Source organism: Dipteris shenzhenensis, chromosome 14 (assembly GCF_047967505.1).
Source record: "Dipteris shenzhenensis isolate YYH24624 ecotype China chromosome 14, Dip_SZ_1.0, whole genome shotgun sequence".
Lineage (NCBI taxonomy): Eukaryota > Viridiplantae > Streptophyta > Polypodiopsida > Gleicheniales > Dipteridaceae > Dipteris > Dipteris shenzhenensis.
The window spans coordinates 1240390-1260692 of record NC_141609.1 but is presented as its reverse complement, the minus strand read 5'-3'; the positions used below and the strand labels follow the sequence as shown (position 1 = coordinate 1260692).

At 45.9% G+C, this 20303-nt stretch overlaps 1 protein-coding gene across 1 annotated transcript in view; it reads left to right on the top strand.

Moving 5' to 3' along the window:
- Nucleotides 1–20069, top strand: part of LOC147894045 (outer envelope protein 80, chloroplastic-like) — a 73063-nt gene extending 52994 nt beyond the window's left edge. The window contains exons 15-16 of the mRNA XM_087384575.1: nucleotides 17686–17755; nucleotides 19055–20069. Of these exons, the coding sequence (XP_087240701.1) occupies nucleotides 17686–17755; nucleotides 19055–19209 (225 nt within the window). The 3' untranslated portion in view covers nucleotides 19210–20069. The remainder of the gene's footprint in view (nucleotides 1–17685; nucleotides 17756–19054) is intronic.
- Nucleotides 20070–20303: the final 234 nt, after the last annotated feature.

Here is a 20303-nt window from a genome sequence, read left to right as displayed (position 1 = left end):
TTTAAATGTTGATATATCTTCCCCGAGGTATTTATAGCCGTTCATTGAGTTAATTTCTTGTTTATAAAATTACATTTTTGTTCCCGGGTTTCTCGCCAGAGGTTCTGTAGTGTTTTTTGTATCACAATCATGCATCTTCTGGTATACCAGCGCTGTTATGCCCCATGATTCCATCCACTCCATTCCCTCTTTGTGCCTCTTTGGTGAGAGTGAGAGAGAGATATGCTAGGGAGGGAAGAAGTGATACTGAAATGTAGACACCATGAAAGGCTCTCGTTCATTCATCATCATCAGGCTACACACACACATACTAGCACCAAGTGCATATGGGATAAGTCCAATGGTGACATGTGGCACTCGCACATCAAACCACTACTAGATCTCCTAGTACAACACATCACACAAGTTCACAACACATCTCACACACTCTTTGGCTATGATATCTCTAACACCCCCCTCCAGAGCAAAGAGTGTGAGACTCAACACGCAAGGAGTAGACCGATCCTCCTCCACCGCAAAACTACAAAGAGCAAGTCCAACTTTCCAACAGCTCCTGTGTGATAGTGACTTCTCAGTCAGCTTGCGACCGGTAAGGGTGGACCATCACTCGTCATCCCCCCTTACTTGGAACTGGGTGGTCAATACCATCATACCAAAGTAAAAAACCATACAATCATTTTTGGGGGACAACCTAGCTGAGAACCGTTATTGACTCAACACAAAAACACATAGCATATAGGGCCTAGAAAACCCAATCTGAGTCATAAGGCTCCTCAAGAGAGAGGCCATGAACCTCAGCTGTGGCTGCATGCATCTCCTCAGGGGGCTCTTTAGGTTCGGCTTGCTCTTCAACAAGAAGGTTGGCATGGTGCTTCTCTTGTTCCTATTCCTTCTTCTTGAAGCAATTAGCCTCAATATGTCCTTTTCTCTTGCAAAACCTGCAAATAATATTCCTGTAGGTCTTCCATTTGCTTGTGGAAGCAAATGTTTGATCACCAGGAGACGCAAGAATGGCTTCTTTGTTACGACGGTCCTTCTCAATGAGTAGAGCCACCATATCATCAAACATGGTAGTGGCAAGGCTTAGTACTTCAAAAGTTTGCTCAAAGTGTGATATCCCATGCATACTCTTCATGAGGACATCCATCTTATCTTCATCATCAAGCGCGCTTTTCAAACTTGAGAGTTGTTGAACAAGAGATTGAAACCTTGCTAGATGATCTCTCAACTCATCACCCTGTTTCATTTTCAAATCATAGAAGTTGAGCTCAAAAAGACTTTGGAGTTGGTGATTTTATTACCAAATAACGTCTCAAGGCGATCCCAAATCTCTTTAGCTGTTGACTCGAAGTCCACATGATGGATGAGAGAGTCGGCCAAGCAAAGACCAATGAGGGCAATGGCTTTTGCATTCTGTTGCTTCCATAACTTGCCTTATGGCTGATCAAGTGTATCGACTTTGTTATCCTAAACATCCCAAACTCCTTCACGCATAAGGAGCAGCTGCATCTTGTCGCCCTCGGATCTCATAGTAGACTGGGTAGACACATAGAAAGTGCTTCTCTATCTCGACCTCCCCCATTGGACATAGTCTGCAGATCCTCTGCTCTATGGGGATGCCTGCAGCTCTCCTTGCCTCAATTCTCGGCTGATGTGACAAGACTCGCAACTGCTCGATGGCGATCCTCAGTGCATGTAAGACTCTCCTATCCTCAAGATACTGAGAGAGAGAGAGAGAGAGAGAGAGAGAGAGAGAGAGAGAGAGAGAGAGATGTATTAACATCTGGAGGAGGCCTCGCGGGCATATGAGACAAAAGTACAAAACCAAAAGTAATTCATACAAGCCGCTGTGGGCTGAAACAAAGGGCTCACTAAGGCCCTTGTTGAAAGCTAAAGTGCTAAACTAGTAAGCAAAATAGTAGAGTAGCAAAAAGCATAAGAGTATCAACAGCTCCTAGTACATGCCCAGGCTTCATATATCCAGAGACCTTGGTGGCTCTCTAATGGGATGTAAGGAGCTCTCGTATCTGCATGTGTCGAGTTGTCTCTGGATGCACTGGAGGGCATGGTCTCCTTGATCTCTGTATCCGGTGGGCTACATCAAGGTTGACTCCTCGTCTTTGGCGGTCTCCTCTGAGGAGGGCTGAAATAGACCGGACCTCGATCGTGCGTGCTTTGGTCACTGTCCGTGTAGCATGTGGAGTGTGTGCCTCTCGTCTGGCAGCATCGTGGCGGAAGCTCTTACTGCTGATCCATTATGCTCTCATCTCATCAAGCTCCTCTCCCTCATCCAACCCGGTAGCTGACTCAGATGCATAGAAATTTGTAACACATGTCTGTGCTTTGTCGATCTCGGGGAGCTATGGCATCGCCTCCTATTGCTCTCTGGTCTGGCGCATCAGTGTATCTCTCTATCGTCGCATCTCAATCAGATACAGCCCAACACCAAACCTGATCGGTAAAATGGATCAGCCATGTAAGTAGACCAAAGCCATATCCCTCGTGAAGGAGGCAGTGATATCGCCCTTGGATCTCATAGTAGACTGGGTAGACACATAAAAAGTGCTCCTGTGTCTCAACCTCTCCCATCTGGCATAGTTTGCAGATCTTCTGCTCTCTGGGTATGCCTGTAGCTCTCCCTGCCTCAATCCTCAGCTGATGTGATGAGACTCGCAACTGCTCGATGGCGATCCTCAGTGCATGTGAGACTCTCTTGTCCTCGAGATACTAAGGTTTGATAATGAGACCATGCTCCAAGACCCTCTGGAAGTGGTCATGGTAGAATTGAATCTTGGTGGGGAATTCCTCTCCACCCCAGGTCTTAGACGTATGGAGCTGGAGGGGATCCAACTGAATGATACGGTTGATCTCATCTCGCGGGATCATCTCGGGTGGTGCATCCATGCTGTACTGAAAGGGGGGAAGTCTGTCCATCTGAATGTCGTGACTACCAAACCATGTGGATACCTGTGCATACCATGCTGTATCAACACCGCTCTCTGCCAGTCGCCTAGAAGACTCCAGTGCTAGCCTCGGTAATCTCCACTGGGGTAAGGCCGGAGGAAAGTCAGTGTTTGAAAGATGGCATCAACCTGGAGAGGGGTCATGGCAAACTCTGCCTATATAATCTGATGGGGGACCGAGACCTTACTTCGAATCATCCTGGAACCCATAGTCACCTGTAGCCTCTCAAATCTCTTCCACTTTGTCGCTGAAATATCACTCCCCCAGAAAGGTGATGCATACATAATAGTCGGCCTCACCAGGGTGTCAAAAAGCCAACCCTTCGTCAGAGGGTCCTGGAAGTGTGCTTGGAAGCACTGCCTCTTTAGTCAGGTGAGGGCGTCCCGTCCTCTTGTGAGTTGTGCTGTACCTGCATGAATCATCGTGAAACTTGGTCCGGTGAACACTACCCCCAGATATGTGTAAGACTGCACTATCTCCATTGGCTCATCTCGGTACGTGAAGCTATGGCGACAGGACACTGCTGGTGAGGTGTTGAAGATCATACCCTTGGTTTTTCCAAGGTTAACTGTCAAGTCTCTTTCTCTACAGAACACCTCCAGGGCCTCTAGATGTTTTTGCAATCCCTCTGTGGAGGATGATATGAGGACTATGCCATCTGCGTACAGTAGTATCTGCACCATCAGGTCAGCCAGAAGTGAGCCCTCTCTGCCTAGGCGATCTACAAAAGATGTGACCTCATCAATATAGAGCCCGAAGAGAGTCGGTGAGAGGGGGCAGCCTTGCTTCACTCAAACAGGGCTCTCAACCCAATCTGATAGACCTCTTGCCTCCCTACGACGGACTCATATAAACTCATAACCCCCCAGATCATGATCTCTGGGAGCTGTAGCTCCTGTAACGTCCTGCTCAGGTGGGAGCGTGGGACAGTATCAAATGCCTTACAAAAGTCTACAAAGCAAGTGTAGACTTTCTAGTGCCTCGACTTCGCCTCCTAAATGATTGTATGAAAGTCCTTTAGGATCTAGGGACTGGTGACCACTATTAAACAAACAGTGCTCAGTTACATGGAGTGATACCAAGCTTTCTATGCTGTGAGTATTTGCTGAGTTAGTTTATGTGCTAGCCCTAGGACTTTGTTGCTGCGCTCCAAGACTTCTTTAAGGTAGTTTCTGAGCTTCTAGGCTGGCTGCTCTAGTATATTTTTCAGATTACACCTGCTGCCATCACACTTTTCCTTGATGTGTGCATATGCTTGACACTTGCAACTGTCCTATGGCAATCCTCAGTGCATGCGATACTCTCCTATCCTCAAGATACTGGGGTCTGACGATGAGGCCATATTTTGATATCCTCAGGAAATGGTCACGATAGAACCGAGTCTTTGTGGGGAACTCCTGACCACCCCCCCTCCCCCCCAAGTTCGGGACGTGTAGAGCTGAAGGAGGTCTAACCGAATGATATGGTTGATCTCTCATGGGATCAGCTCATCTAAGCTATACTGAAAGGGGGGTAATCTATCCATCCGGATCCCAAATCTGCCCAACCATGTGGAGACACGTGGATACCACGATGTAGTGCCAGTCTCAGTAGTCTCTAGGAAGGTAGGGCCTAGACTTTGTGGAGGAATGTCACCGTCTGAAAAATGGCATCAATTTGGAGAGGTGCCATGGCGAACTTTGCCTGTATGATTTGGTGAGGGACTGAAGACTTGATGCGAATCATCCTAGACCCCATGATAATATGTAGCCTCTCAAATATTTTCCACTCCACTGCTGAAAGATCACATCCCCAAAAGGGCATTGCATACATTGCTGTCGGCCTTACCAGTGTATAAAAAAGCCAGCCCTTCGTCGGTGGATCTTGGTAGTGTGCCTGAAACCAGTGTCTCTCCAATCGGGCCAAGGCGCCTGCCCTCGTGTGTGTCGTGCTCCAGCTGCATGGGTCATTGTGAAGATTGGCCGAGTGAAAACCGCTCCCGGGTAGGTGTATGACTGTACTATCTCCACTGGCTCACCTCGGTAAGTAAAGCTATGTCGATGGAGTGCTGGTCGTGAAATGTTGAAGATCATAACCTTAGTTTTCCCAAGGTTGACTGTCAAGTTTCTCTCTCTGCAAAACACTTCCAGAGCCTGGAAGTGTTTTTGCAGCCCCTCTGCTGTGGATGATATGAGTACTATGTCATCTGCATATAGCAGTATCTGCACCATCAGGTCAGCCAGTAGTGGGCCCTCGCCCCCTAGGCGGTCTATGAAAGATGTGATCTCATCAATGTAGAGTCCAAATAGAGTCGGTGAGAGGGGGCAGCATTGCTTCACCCCAATAGTGCTCTCCACGCACTCTGATATACCTCCTGGGGCGCGCACTCTCCCTCGAACGGACTCATATAGGTCATCACCCCCCAAATCATGACCTCTAGGAGCTGCATCTCCTGTAGTCTCGTGACCAAGCGGGATCGCGGGATAGTGTCGAAAGCCTTCCGAAAGTCTACAAAGGAAGCAAAGACTTTCTGACATCTCCTCAATGATAGCCCACAAAGTGAAAATGTGGTCCAGGGTGGAGTGCTGTCTCCGGAAACTTGCCTGCCCAAGAGCCCGCTGCCCATGCCCCTCCGTGAGAGAGAAAGAAAGAAAGATGTACTAACGTGCACGGGAGGCCTTGCGGGCCTATGGGACAAAAGAAACAAAGTAAACTCATACAAGCCACAGTGGGCTGGAGCGAAGGGCTCGCTAAGGCCCTCGCTGAGTACTAGAAAACACATAAACTGAAATACTAATGTAGTACATCATATCAAGTCAGGCCAAAAAAGCCAAAAAAGTCAGGCCACAGAGAGAGAGAGAGAGAGAGAGAGAGAGAGAGAGAGAGTATTAACGTCCATTGGAGACCAAAAGGTCTATGGGACAGCAAGAAACCCTCTAGAACATCTGCTTTAGGGAGGGCACATGGCAGCTCCCAAAGAGTACAAAAGCAACCCACATTATTTTAGAGTACCTACAATAGTCTGAAAGATTAAACAGCCATACATCAGTTTAAGACTGAGAGTCTTTTGGTTTTGATTAAAACTCTCTAATTAGAGCTACGCCTTCACGGTAAAGTGCCCATTTTCCATCCTTTCAGGCAAGTTGAGTCTGTGTAAGCTCCTCTGCTTGTTGAAGGAGCTTGATCCGCATATCTTTTGACTTCAGTGTAAGGATTGCATTACCTTTATAGTGCATAATAGAAGTTGGCCTGGAGTCGTCATCATCCTGCTCATCATCATCCACCCATTCAATGTTGGGCAAGCTTGCTTTGATCTTTGTCAATATTTCACTATATGTATCCTCCTCTTTGTACCAATCTTCTGGGAGTCCCCCTATTCTAATCTTCAGCGCATTATCACTTCTAGCTTCGTGTTCTTTAATCTCTGCTTGAATATCAAACTTACTTACTTGCTTTGGTGTCCACTTCCACAATCAATTCCTTCTTAGCAGTTTGTACTTCAATGTGATCCAGATCTTTGACTGTAGAGACTAGCTGCGGGGTAGGGGGGGAATCCTTACAGGATTTTACAGCCTCATCAATTACTGCCTGCTTACCAGGCCCTTCCAGAATGTGAAGTCGAGCCTTTACTTCTGCCAGTTCCAATCGTAGCTCTCTCACTACTTGCTGCAGATAAAAAATCTGATCCTGTTGCCCAAGGATGGGTCGTTTTGAGCCTTCTTGTTGGTAATTCCATTCATAAGGAGAGGGTGTCATGGCTGCAACTGTAGAGTACCGAGTCCTGATGGAGGTTGAAGGAGTTGAGGGGGACTTGGAGGAGAGGGTAGGTGAGTCCATAATTTGCTGTCTTTTGAACCCCCTAGCTGAACCTAACCCTTGGGTTGGGTTGGGGGTTTAGCCCAACTCGGGGTTAGGGTTAGTATGTTTGCTGTTGGCTAAGGTAACTGCTGGCTGAGGCGAAGGGCTGACGTGTGGCGGGCTGCTGATAGGCTGTTGATGGGCTGTACGGATGGAGAAGTACGGACGGGGGGGGGAGAGAGAGAGAGAGAGAGAGAGAGAGAGAGAGAGGGGGAGGGAGTTTATTAACGTCGGAAGACCGATGGGTCTATGAGACTGAGAAACCTGATACAAGCAAGCTGAAAGGGTGGAGCTACTAACGAGCATCAACACCCATGCAGAGAACAAAAAAATAAATGCTACATAGTCATATCAGACGAATAGTCACGTCCATCGTCACTATCATCATATTTATCATTGATACTCTCATCTGAATACAATGTCACAACTGTGGTCCACTCTAAGCCTCCCTCATCAAGGGTGGGGGAGCGAGAGCATAAAACTAGAGATAGAATGCTGTCGGCCGCCTGTGGGCGTCGGTTGCACTTGCACTTTGAACAAGAAGGAAATGTCCCCAAGCATATCTGTGTCAACCCTCTGCTTGAGCTGTCGTGTCACTGGATCTGGGTCTCGATCGCGTCTAGGGCCTGTGGAGTGGGAGCCTGGATGGTCCGGCTGGAAGAACTCTGTGATCATGCTCTGCGAAGAGTCTAGTAGGGTATGCCCCTCCTGTCTTTGTGATCGAAGTAGGCGCTCACGATGTTTGACTGCCTCATGGATGAACGCGGCCAAGCATCTCTAAACTGGAAAGGAGAGGAGCCGAGAAAACAATCTAGAGCTATCTCTGAATAGACAATAGAAGCGTCCTCGGATCTCATAGTAAATTGGGCATTTGAAAATGAAATGCTCCTCAGAGTCTATCTCCTGTAGATTGCATAATGTGCATATACGTCTCTCCCTGGGCAAGCCCTCTCTCGACCACTCTCAATGCAGAGTCTATGTGAAGAGAACCGAAAGTGCCCAATAGAGATCCTTAGCGAATGGGGTAAATGAATTCACGTATATCCTAGTGGGTCAATAAACCCTTGATCTGAGATATGTAGACAATGATCTCTGTAGAGACTAAGCTTGACTGGGAGCTCACTTTGCTCCAACGAGGTCTAGAATGTGTGTAGCTGTAGAAGATCCCCACTTATGACCTGGTTGACCTCGTGATACTGTAGTGGGGAGAATGGTGCATCAATGCTGTATATAGGAAGGGGGGAAGTCTGTCCATGTGGAGCCCCAATCGCTCAAACCACCTCACTATGTGCGCATACCAGCACCTCTGGTCACCTGCATCTGATAGAGCCATAGAAGAGGAGAATGCAAGACACGATAGTCTGCTACATCTTGAGGTGCGATCCCCGTATGCCTTGACTCGATCTAGGTAGGTGATGACCTAAAATGCTGCGTGGAGTTGCAACGGAGATGAACCAAACTCAACTTGGATAATTTGGTAAGAACTGACGGCTTACTACAAATCATCTGTGATGACATGAGTACTTGTAGTCGCTCCACACGAGCCCTTTCTGAATCTCTGGACCCCAACAAGGGTTGCCATACATCCCTACTGGTCGGACCAAGGAATCAAAAAGTAAGCACTTGGTCCAAGGGTCCTGAAAGTGTGAGTGGAAACACTGCCTCTTTAGCCTGGCCAACGAGGCGTGCCCTCTGCTCAAGCGAGCCTGCATGGTGAAAATAGGTCCGGAGAAGGTAATGAAATACTGAGCCAATGAAATACTCCCTCGTAAAAGACAGCACAGACACTCTCATTTCTTTATGCAATCGCTAGCTCTCTCGTGGAACCTCATGCTCATAATTTACTGCAGAAACACTCATAAGAGCTCTCTCTCTCTCTCTCTCTCTCTCTCCACACAGCTAGGGCCCAGGACAACATGTTGGGCTGGACCCCCCCGAAGGTATTTTATTTCTTGAGGAGAGAATCTGTTACAAGAGTTCAGCGTAGAGCTGCCTGATACAAAATCCAACGTGAATAATATTACAAGAGCTCTCAGGCTCCCTTTCTTGGCAACAAGCCACTTGTCAATTTCTACATTACTTTCCTAATTACATGCCACTAAGGGCAACTTTGGAGTCTTCGAAGCAATTGGTCACGCGAACTGCCTCCTAGACTCTGATTAGGCTCCCGTAGCGCTTAGGAAAATAACTCTTCCTAGTGCCTGCAACAATTAATTAAAGCGCACCACCATGGCACCCATTAGTTGTTAGCGCTTTGCATGCAAATAACACACTGTGGACTAATTCTAGTCACAGTGGGCATCCCCACTCAATACATGTGCACACATAACAAATATAAAAAAATAGATTTATTCTTTGGTTGACCGAAGTCAACGCTCTTGATTATAATTAAGAGGCTTTGACCAAGGGTCGAGGCGCCTTAATTATAGTCAAGTCTCTCCAACCGAAGTTGGCACAAGTCTCCAACTGAAGTTGACACATCTTGGTTAACCGTGGTTAACCCTCTTGGCGCATGCCAAGTCTCGTTGACTGAAGTCAACACTCTCTGACCGTAGTCAGCTCTGTAGTTCTCTGGTTAATCGTAGTTAACCCTCTTGGTAATAAACCAAGTCTCCTTGACCGAAGTCAGGTTTACTTGACTAGAGTCAAGTGTCTTTGGCCGTAGTCAATTCTTTGACCATTAAAAGAACTCTTTGACCATAATAAAACTCTTTAATTATGATCAAATAAATGGTCAATTATACTTTGACTTAGGATATTCACATTGTGGTGACATCCCCTCGCCTTCTGTTCAGTTGACCTCAACTGAAAAGCTTCCTTGTAAACATCCAAAAGCTGTGGATGATCGGATAATATGTCTTCGTCCATCCACTTGGCATCTAATGCCGTATAATTCTTGAATTTTACAAGATACCTGTAAAACTCCTTGCCCTGAGGGCCTTTGCGTATAGTATGGTACACAATTTGCTTTGGCTGAAGGACCTCCCCCAGCTCATCCACTTCTGGTGGATCCTCTGATACTGGCTCTGCAGGCTCTGGCCCCTGGAATTTCTTTAGAAGACTCACATGGAATGCATTGTGAATCCTCCAATGCTCTGGCAATGATAACCTGTATGCAACCTCATTTATTCTTTCTGTAACCTTGAAAGGGCCATAGTATCTGGGAGATAACTTTGCATACACTTTCTGTTTGCCTTTAAACTTGCGGAGCCTAGCTTTTTCAAACTTCAAAAGTACCCAATCCCCTTCCTTGAGATCTAACTGTCTCCTATGCTTATCTGCAGCTCTTTTATGTTTCTCTTGAGACCTTTCGATTGCTGTCTGGACTTGGCTGTAACCTGTCTGGAGGTCTCTCACAAACTGATCAGCTGCAAATATTTCATCCTTGGTCCTCAGGATAGGTGGCATAATCACCTTCCCATAAATGACCTCAAAGGGGGCTTTCCTTGTAGAGCTGTGTACTGTATTATTGTAAGCAAACTCTACCAATGGTAGGTACTTTTCCCAGTCTGAACCTTGGTCACCCACGTAGCATTTCAGCATATCCAATGCTGTAGAATTTGCTACTTCACTTTGACCATCTGTCTGGGGATGGAAAGAAGAAGAAAAATTCAGATTCATCCCCACGTTATCAAATAAAGCTCTCCAGAATAGATTGGTCATTCTGGGATCTCGATCACTGACAATGGACTTAGGCATACCATGATGCTTAAAGATCTGTGCCATGAAAAGCTTAGCCATATGATCTGCCTTTATGGTTTTGCGAACCGGAATGAAATGAGCTTGCTTGTTGAATCTATCAATGATAGTCCAAATCCCATCATTCCCTGACTTTGATCTTGGCAAATCAAACATAAAGTCCATTGTAATACTTTCCCATGGTGCCTGAGGCACGGGAAGAGGCATAAGTAGGCCAGGTGCCTTCCGTCTATCATACTTCACTTTCTGACACGTAAGGCATTCAGTAACCTGGCCAAAAGAAATACCTCTCTAGTGCTAGAGTTGTTGCTGTAATTCCTCTATGTCCAGCATAGGGAGGTGCATGGCATTCCTCCAAAATCTTTTTCCTCATCTCTTGGGTGATGCATAGGCAATCATCTTTCATTAGATATCCATCTTTCAGGGAATAGTGACTGGTGGATTGCCCCTCTTGCATTTGCTGTAAAATCTCACCAAAATCTGCATCACTAGCATATTGCTCCCTCATGCTTTCCAGGTCCTGATGATAGGCAATAGTCACATTATTGACCTGGGTCCTGGGGTCTTCGGGACAAGGCATCGGCCAAGTCAGTATCACAACCATTTTCTTTGGATCCATTTCTACCCCCTCTGGAGTAATTATGAATCCTAAATATTCAAGCCTAACCATACACAGTATAGTTTTCTTTTTATTTACATAAAGACAGGCTTTCCTCAAAGTACTGAACACTATTCTTAAGTGTTCACGATGCTCAGTAATACTTTTACTGAACACTAGAATATCGTCAATAAAATGTACTACAAACTTTCCGAGATACGGACGTAGTAAATCGTTCATAAGCATGACGAATGTAGCTGGAGCATTGGTAAGTCCGAAGGGCATTACCAAAAACTCATAATGACCAAACCTGCTTTTGAAAGCGGTTTTATGCACATCCTCGGCTCTAATCCGGATCTAATGGTAGCCACACTTAAGATCTATCTTGCTGAAAATCACGGCTCCATGTAATGCATCTAGTAAATCAGTAATCCGAGCCATCGGATATCTGTGCTTAACAGTGATATTATTCAATGCTCTGTAATCTATACAGAGGCGAAACACTGGCGAAGCAAAAGGTGAGAAACTTGGTTGAATCTGCCCCAACTTGAGGTATTCTTCCAGTTGTCTACGCACCTCCGCCTCTTCAGTAAAACTCATTCTATAGGGAGGTCTATTTATAGGTTCTGCCCCCGGGATCAGTTCAATTTTATGCTGAACATTCTGCTCTGGAGGTAACCCATAAAGTAACTCATCCCTAAAACATTCAGAGAACTCCTCTGCTATTAGATTAGCCAGCTTGGCCATCTCACCACTTTGAACAACATCAGTGCTAGCCGAAGAATCATCAACCGGCTCTACCGATGCCGTACAAAGGAATGAAAACTCTTCTTGAGCTTTTCGGATTTCCATCACGGAAACCAACGGTCATTGAGGTCCATCTTTCTCACCTCGTAAGACATACATTACATCATTCATCTTGAATTGATATACGTGCTTTTTCCAATCAATGGCTGGATTCTTCCTAGAATACCAAGCCATACCCAGGGCTATATCTGCATGAGCAAGCTTAGTCATTTCAAAATCAAGCTTCTCAGCATAGTCCTGAATACGAAGCTCCAACTGGGTAACCCTTTGGTCCCATACTTCAGTTAAACTTCCATCTGCCATCCTGACTGTATACGCATAGTCAGATGGGTTAGTCTTTAACTTCAGCCTCTTCACGAGCTTGGAGTTAATCACATTGTGCGTTGACGCCGAGTCAAACAACACAATGACATCATGATTGGCCACTTGCCCTTTCATCTTAATTAACTCCGTATCATTAAAGGCTGTATACCCCGTTGCTGCGGGCTTAGATAGGATGTTATCAGGTGCACTCGTTACTAGCTTAGCAACAGATACACATAACAAACAAGGTACTGACCTCTGAGAAGATCCCGCTAGCTGAATCTGCATCTGTTCCGCTCTGGGACTTCCCTCCATTTCCACGTCGCATTCTGAGACTACCATCTCAGCCATCCGACGATCCTTATTCCGTGGATAATCCTTCCACTGATGAGGTTGAAGGCAACCAAAACACAAGCCTTCTCTCCTCGCTTTTTCTCTTTGCTCTGGGTTTAAGGGAGACTTTGACCAAGCCCGGGCTGCCATTGGTGTTACTTTCCTCTTCACTCCAATGGTGGTACTTGATTTAGGAGTTTCAGTTGGTTTCGCCTGCTTGGCTTGATCACTCGGCTGAGAACCACTCCCTTTACTAATCCACTTCTTCTTAAACCCAAATTTCTTTTGGTACCCATACTGGGTTACGACCTGCGCTGCCTGCTGCCCTTGGCATCTTCATAGTTCAGGGCTATGGCTACTGCATCATCCAACGTGTTCGCATACTTAGCCCGAACTTCCATTTTAATCCGATCATTCAATCCAAATATGAAATCTTTCACTTGGATTGATTGAGGTAGGGGTTCATCAACCTTCATTACGCTCTCTCGAAACTTATCAGTGTATTCTGCCACTGACAAATTTCTCTGACGAAGGTTTCTATACTGATCCCAAGCTCGGGATGCTTCGTTAGGAGGTTAGAAGTGTTTTCTGAATTCCCTTTTAAACCCCTCCCAGGTAGTGGATGCAATACCATCTTTTTGTTGTTTAATCCACCACCGATCCGCTGCCTCACTAAACATGTGGGTGGCCTCGCGGATTTTCTTGATATCATTTTTGATTTCACAAATGGCGAATGCCTTGTCTCATTTGTGTAACCAGGTCTCAATGACATCAGAACTACGGTCATTCATCCGACTAGAATACTTTTCCGGCCTATAATTGGCAATATTGGGTACTTTAGCCTTCCTAGGCTCGACCGTGTGGACACTAGACTCCGGTTCCATTGGAGCCTTTCCTTTCTCATCTCGAGAAGGTCTGGCAGACATACTGTGTATCACTCTTCTAAGTTCAGACTGCCCTGCATTTGCCTGTAACTGTTGCGCTAATAACTGCTGCAAGGCATCCTCAAGTAATGCAATCTTGCCAGATAAGGTGTGAGCTACTGGGCGCGACACCTGATGGGTCGGCCGGACTCCTGACTCACCAGGGTCCCTCCTGGAAGCTCCTTCTTTTGCTTCCATTCAGGTCAAAGGGTGTTTTGCTTTAAAAAAAAAAAAAACACACTAGAACATTGTATTTACAAACTGACACAATTCCCTATACTAGGGAATACCTGCAATCTGACAATTATACTGACTAGGTAATTGACACATGCATATATCCAAATACTGCTTTTCCCTATACTAGGGAAATTCCTGCAAATCAACTCTGACTGAAGCACACAAGCATATGCACAAGCATAGTCTCAAAGATTGTCCACAAAATTATTTTTTTTCACTTCAGATTCCCTTCTGCTGTACATAAATGAATGAACTGTAAATTGAAATTTTGTACAGAAAGGAAAAGAACTGCTCCCTGGTTGTTCGCTCCTGCCACCCGACTTAATCCCCTGGAGTCTTCACTTAGCGCAGATGTCCCGAAGCCTGCAGCCTCCACGTAAGTCCCTGATAGCAAATGATATCACCTTTTGCTTCTTCTGCCAAAGCGTTGCTCTCTATTTGGAGTCTGTCTCAGCCTACGGGTTAGTTACGTAATATTTGATACCAAATATTACGATCCTTTGCTTTTTCCGTCGACCGAACGAGAAAATGCGTGGCTTCTAACTGTCGCACATGCAAGGACTCATTCGCTATCTGTTTCGTTAATCCACGGGCCAATTCGCTGTCTGTTTCGCAAATCTTTCGATGGCCGTCCGTGCCACCCTGCTTCCTTCACGGACCCACAGTCATAGCCCTCCAAGGTCACGTAGACAGCTCATCGACCGAACCAAATCCATTCTATGGTTCTATTACGATCTCTTTGTAAATTAGCCAACGGAAGAAGAGCTTGCAAAGGCGGCCACTCTATCCGCTGGTTAGCGTAGGAGTGAGCCAATTTTTTTAATTCCAAGCTATTTGCGTGACGAATTAGCAGATAGTGCGAGCTGTGTGCAGAGCCGAATCAACCGTCCGTGCCTCTTGCCGCCCAGCTTGAACGCTAACCTCTTCGTACGTAATCCCCTCGTCAACCTGAGCTCTGATACCAAATATTACGATCTCTTCAACTAACTATAGCAAATCACGGGAGTAGCACCACAGAGTAACCTCCCAGCCAAATCGTGTTGAAGCGTGAGAGCTCACAGAGAGTCGAAATCCAAAATCATACGTGAAGGTACATTCTCCTTTTCTCACTAACTCCAACAAGCCCCATTTCCCTAGATGGATCTAGATGCCACATGTCACCATCATAGGGCCTTCCTAATGCATCTTTTCACCCCTCTCTTGGGATACTTTAATTCCAATTGCCCCTAGGCACATTTCTTGCATTAGGCCCTTAGCCTTAGATCCACCTAGTCTGGTACTATCAGCCCTCACCTAGGACCTTGACTTTAATTCCCTCCCGATCATTTACATGAAGCGCAAACAGATATATTACAAACAGGATCCTCTAAGGGAAATGTCGACTGATTCTTCCGAGGTCATGCTACCTCGGCTAGAGCGTAACAGCATCCCATCTTGACTGTTCTTGAGTGGAAGAGCAGTAGCAGGAGTGCTAGAGGAAGAGGCTTCAGGAGGAGTACCCCCTGCAGAAGGACCAACAGTACAGGCAACCACTGTAGCATTGGTTGGCCTCAGATCAGCCCCAGAAACAATATTCCACAAATGCTTTGCAACAAGAATATGTTTCATGAGATAAGACCACATTGGATAGTTGGTGCCATCCAACTTATCATCTTCACGAAGAACTCCAAATAAATCTTGATTGTTCCCAGCCATAGCAAATGTGATACCCTGAAAAAGATCCGAAACCCAAAAGCCTCAAGGCTATCACAGCAAAAAGCTGGCTGTCCAAAAAATGACAGCAAATATCTGCAAATTTCTGACCCAAACAAAGGGCAAATGCAGATTTGACCCAAATGTGACTGTGGCAGGCAATGTTCACTGCAAAAGCAGCAAATCTGGCAAAAGCCCCAAATTTTAATGAGGGTAAATAGGCTAGAAAAAGGGCAAATGCAGAAAAGCCCCAAATTTTGCTGAAATTTTTGCAAATGTGACCTAATGTATGCGAATCTGACCCAGTGTATAGCCTCAAGGCTTGAAACTGCAAAAATATGAGTTACTGTCCCAAACACAGTTGAAATTGAGCTTCCAACACAAAAGCCCCAAATTTTGTTGACCTGAGTGATGAGGTGGCACAATGTGACAGTCCTGAACCTGAAATTAACTGAAAACTTCAGTTTTTGGAAGGATTTCAGTTGTCAACCTTGTCAAAAGTATTGTATTGACAGGTTGAAGGTCCAGATGTCAAAAGCCCTAAATTTTTCTGTTGGAAATTAGGGTTTGACAGTAAAAACTGTCAAAAAACAGTAAAAGACTGCAAGAGATTTAACACGTGCCAAATGCTGTACCAAATCCAGGAGTAAACACAACTGCACGGATGACAGTACGGGGTGCTGGTACGCTGTACGAAAACTGTACGATGCAGTACTGTCTGCAGGTACGGAGGTACGCAAGGTGCAGCGCAAGGGAGTACAGTACGGTGCAATACTGTATGCAGGTACGGATGTGCAACGCAGGTACGTTGTACAACAGCGCTTGTACAGCAAGTACGGCGTTGAGCAAGTACGGCGTTGCAGGTACGAACGTGCGATGCAGGTATGTTGTACAACAGCGCTTGTACAGCAGGTACGGCGCTGAGCAGGTACGGCGTTGAGCAGGTACATCAGATGTACGGGCAGCTGGTACGCAAATGTACGGGCAACTAGTACGCAAACGCACGGGGCAGTTGTACGGACTGTACGGGGACATGAAGCAGATCCGGGCTCTGATACCACTGTAGGATCGGATAGAAGAGAGAGAGTGCAGGTAGCAAAGGGTTGCAGAAGAACACCCGTCACGTCAAACTTGGATCATCCAAAACTAAAGAGTACAAGGTACAAGTACCTACACCTAGGACTAAGTGTCCTAGGTGTCACATAGGACTAAGTGTCCTATGTGGCCTAAAAGACACTAACACTATAAGTGTCTTTATTTATGCCTACAAGGCACATACCATGGCCTATAGGGCATCACTAGAACCACCAGAGGATGGCCTACAGGGGGTAGGGGGGGAAGCATTGCATGACTTTATAACCTCGTCAATGACTTCCTTCTTACCAGGTCCTTCCAAGACTTGAATTCTAGCTATGGCATCCGTTAGCTGCATCCTCAGCTCTCTCACTTGATCCTGTAGGAAGTAAATTTGTTCATGATATCCAAGAATTGGTTGGTCAAAAAGACCACCTCGTTCATATATATGTGCATACGGGGAAGGCGTCCTGGCTGCCACTGTGGAGTATCTGACTTTGTTACTGGAGGCTGCTGGAGTGGAAGGGGTTTTTGAAGAGGAGGAAGGTAGGCTGGGCCATGCCTTGCTGGCCATATCTCCTGTTACCCCCTGGCTGAGCTAACCCCCTAGTTGGGCTGGGGGCTCAGCCCAGCTAGGGGTTCCTAATTCTGATGATGAAGATGCAAAAGGATGGCATAGAGTTTCAGAGGAAACATGAGGCATCGAGAGCAAGGCAGACTTTTGCTCACCCTTTGCAGGTGTCATCAGCCTTCAACTATGCAATTGTGCTCAATGGTGTTCGATTTGAAAACTCAGAGCATTGTATAAAAGTGTGATTCAGGTATTGTCATGGCTGCACTTGGTCCATCTTTAGAGAATTGAGAGTAAGACAGCATATTGATCTTGGGAATACCATATGAAAAATAGTATAGATGCGACCTGTACTATTTGTTTTGCAGTGGAGTCTTAGAGCTGGCATAATAGGTCTTTTAGTTACCTTAGCAACCATTAACATTTTATCTGTGTTCACGATGCTGAGATATTGAACCTGGGCCTTTGTGTGCTTTGCTTACCTTACGAAAGGCTTGCTTTTGGAAGAAGATTTAGTTTTGGGTGCCTACATGCATGCACATTCGTGTGTCTTTTTGATAAATTTACTTTTGGTTGCAGGATGTGTGGTACCCTTCATCTTTGTATTCCAGATGCTTGATATGTATTTTATGTTTGTTGTTTATCAGTTTGGACCAGTAGAAGGTGCTATTTTTGCTGATTACGGTACAGACCTTGGTTCCGGGCAGACTGTTCCAGGTGAGTGAGTGTGTGTGTGTGTTTATGAGAGAGAGAGAGAGAGAGAGAGAGAGAGAGAGAGAGAGAGATTGGGTGTGGGTATGAGTGTGTGTGTGTGTGAGAGAGAGAGAGAGAGAGAGAGAGAGGTGTATTAATGTCCGCGGGAGGCCTCACGTGCCTATGTGCACAAAAAAAGTAGACTCATACAAGCCTCAGTGGTGATGGAGCAAAGGGCGCGCTAGGGCCCTTGCTGAGCCTAATCTATGCTAGCAAAATCATAATATGTCAAACATCAGTCAAGTACAAGCTGACTCCAGTCGGCCTCGGAACTGCGGCTCAGAAACCTAAACCCGGCACAGTGATGGCTCTCTGGTGAGCTGTGAAAATATCTTGTATCTGCGTCTGTCGAGCCGTCTCACGGTGTGGTGGGGGGGTGCGGTCTCCTCGAGCTCTGAACTCTCTGGGCTATGCTCAAGGTGACCCCTCGTCTCTGTCAGTCCCCCTTGAGGAGAGCTCAGAGAGAGAGAGAGAGAGAGAGAGAGAGAGAGAGAGAGAGAGAGAGAGAGAGAGTTCAGGTCTCCTCGAGCTCTGAACTCTCTGGGCTATGTCCAGGGTGACCCCTCGTCTCTGTCGGTCCCCCTTGAGGAGAGCTCTGAGAGACAGAGACAGAGAGAGAGAGAGAGAGAGAGAGAGAGAGAGAGAGAGAGAGAGAGAGATGATATGACTATGACTATGATTGTTTAAAGTCTGCGTGAGACCCTTCGGGACTGATGACCACTATTAACTAATAGTGGTATTTTACATCTAGTGAAACAAACATCTAACAAAAGCTGCTATGTGTGAGTACTTGTTGAGCTAGCTTGTGTGCTAGTCTGAGTACTTCATTGCGATGTTCCAGTGTGCTAGTCTGAGTACTTCATTGCGATGTTCCAGGACTTCTTTTAAGTAGATTCCTAGCTTTTTGGCCGGATGCTCTAACAGATTTCTCAGGATGTCTATGCTGTCCCCGTATTTTTCTCTCAGAGAGAGAGAGCTCTATTGGGTGTTGGTGTGAGCCAAAAGTGTGAGTGTGTGTGTGTGTGAGAGAGAGAGAGAGAGAGAGAGAGAGAGAGTAGCGTTGTGTGTGAGAGAGAGAGAGAGGGGGGGGATTTGAGTGTGTGTGGGGGAGTGAGTTTTGGGAAAAGAGGAAGGGGGGGGGGATTGGGTGTGGCGGTGTGGGAGTGAGTTTTGGGGAAAGAGAGTCGTGCAGTCATCAAAGAGCAGGAGCCATGCTGTTTTTGCTATTGTTTGTTTACGCGATAGTGAATGACCAAATTGCAGGGGACCCTGCTGGTGCCCGTGGGAAACCAGGAACTGGATTTGGATATGGGGCTGGCATTCGTGTGGACTCTCCCCTTGGTCCCTTGCGTCTGGAGTATGCACTGAATGATATCAATCAGCGGCGGTTTCATTTTGGAATTGGTTACAGAAATTGACAGTGAGGTTCCCTTATAATTGTTTTGCCATGGTACCTCAATTTTGCCATGCTGGCAGACAGATGGGAACAAATGAGACAGAACGGAGCACTGTGAATTCACACACCTTGATCATTGGCAGATAAAATGCCACTGATCTTAGAGTTACAATTGTCCAGCAGGAGGGGTTGTGATTTGCATGTTGGAGTGTCTTTTGTGCAGGTGTGTGAATTCCATTTTTCCTGTACCTGTTTTGGCATTAGTACCAAAGCTGTGATTCTTTCTGGGCCCTGCAGTCTGCTTGATGGTTCCAAGTATTCTGATTGTGAGTGTACAGGAAGTGCACCTTGAAGAAACGTCCCGACGGAACTTTTTCCTTTTCTCTGGTATCCAGAAATTCATCATACTACAGGGTCTTTCCCCTATTGTTACCTTAGTTGCAGAGATGAGACCGGCATGAGGTTCAGACTCTCGAAGAGTTTATCTTAGCTCTGTTCTGTACCTGACAATGGAATACTAAACAATAAGGAGCTCCTTTTGGCCTCTATGTGTCCATTCAGCATCTTGTCTACGTAGGTGGGTTTTTCCTAAAGTGGGACTCTATGATGATTGCAACTTCAAGGATTCGACTCAATATCTGGAGTATCATTATTTGTTTGTGGCTTTTTGTGATGAAGCTAGCATGCATTCTCTTTCATTATCTTTTATATGTGCATGCGTTATTGTATCCAGCCTGTGGAAGGGCAACAAAGGGTTTACAGACTTTACCCAATGGTAATGGAATGTCTGAAATTCAGGGTGAAAGGGTCTTTGCAAAGGAAGTATGAATCCGTGAAAACATGGCACCTTTCTCTATCCATAAGGAAGCTTGTCCGCATGCTGCATCTGACCTTCATCTCTGACCTTTTAATCCTATTTCCACACAGATAATGAAGTTAGAATTGGAAGAATTAGAGCTCTTAAAGTTGTTTCTGTATTTATATTTCACAGTTATATTCCATATGAATGCCTTATCTATTTCTTCACCAGGGCAATCCATGCAGAAAATTCAGAGGCTTTCAATGTACATTCAATGCCCCTCGGTCTTGATAAGCTAAGTTCAGATATCTTGTATT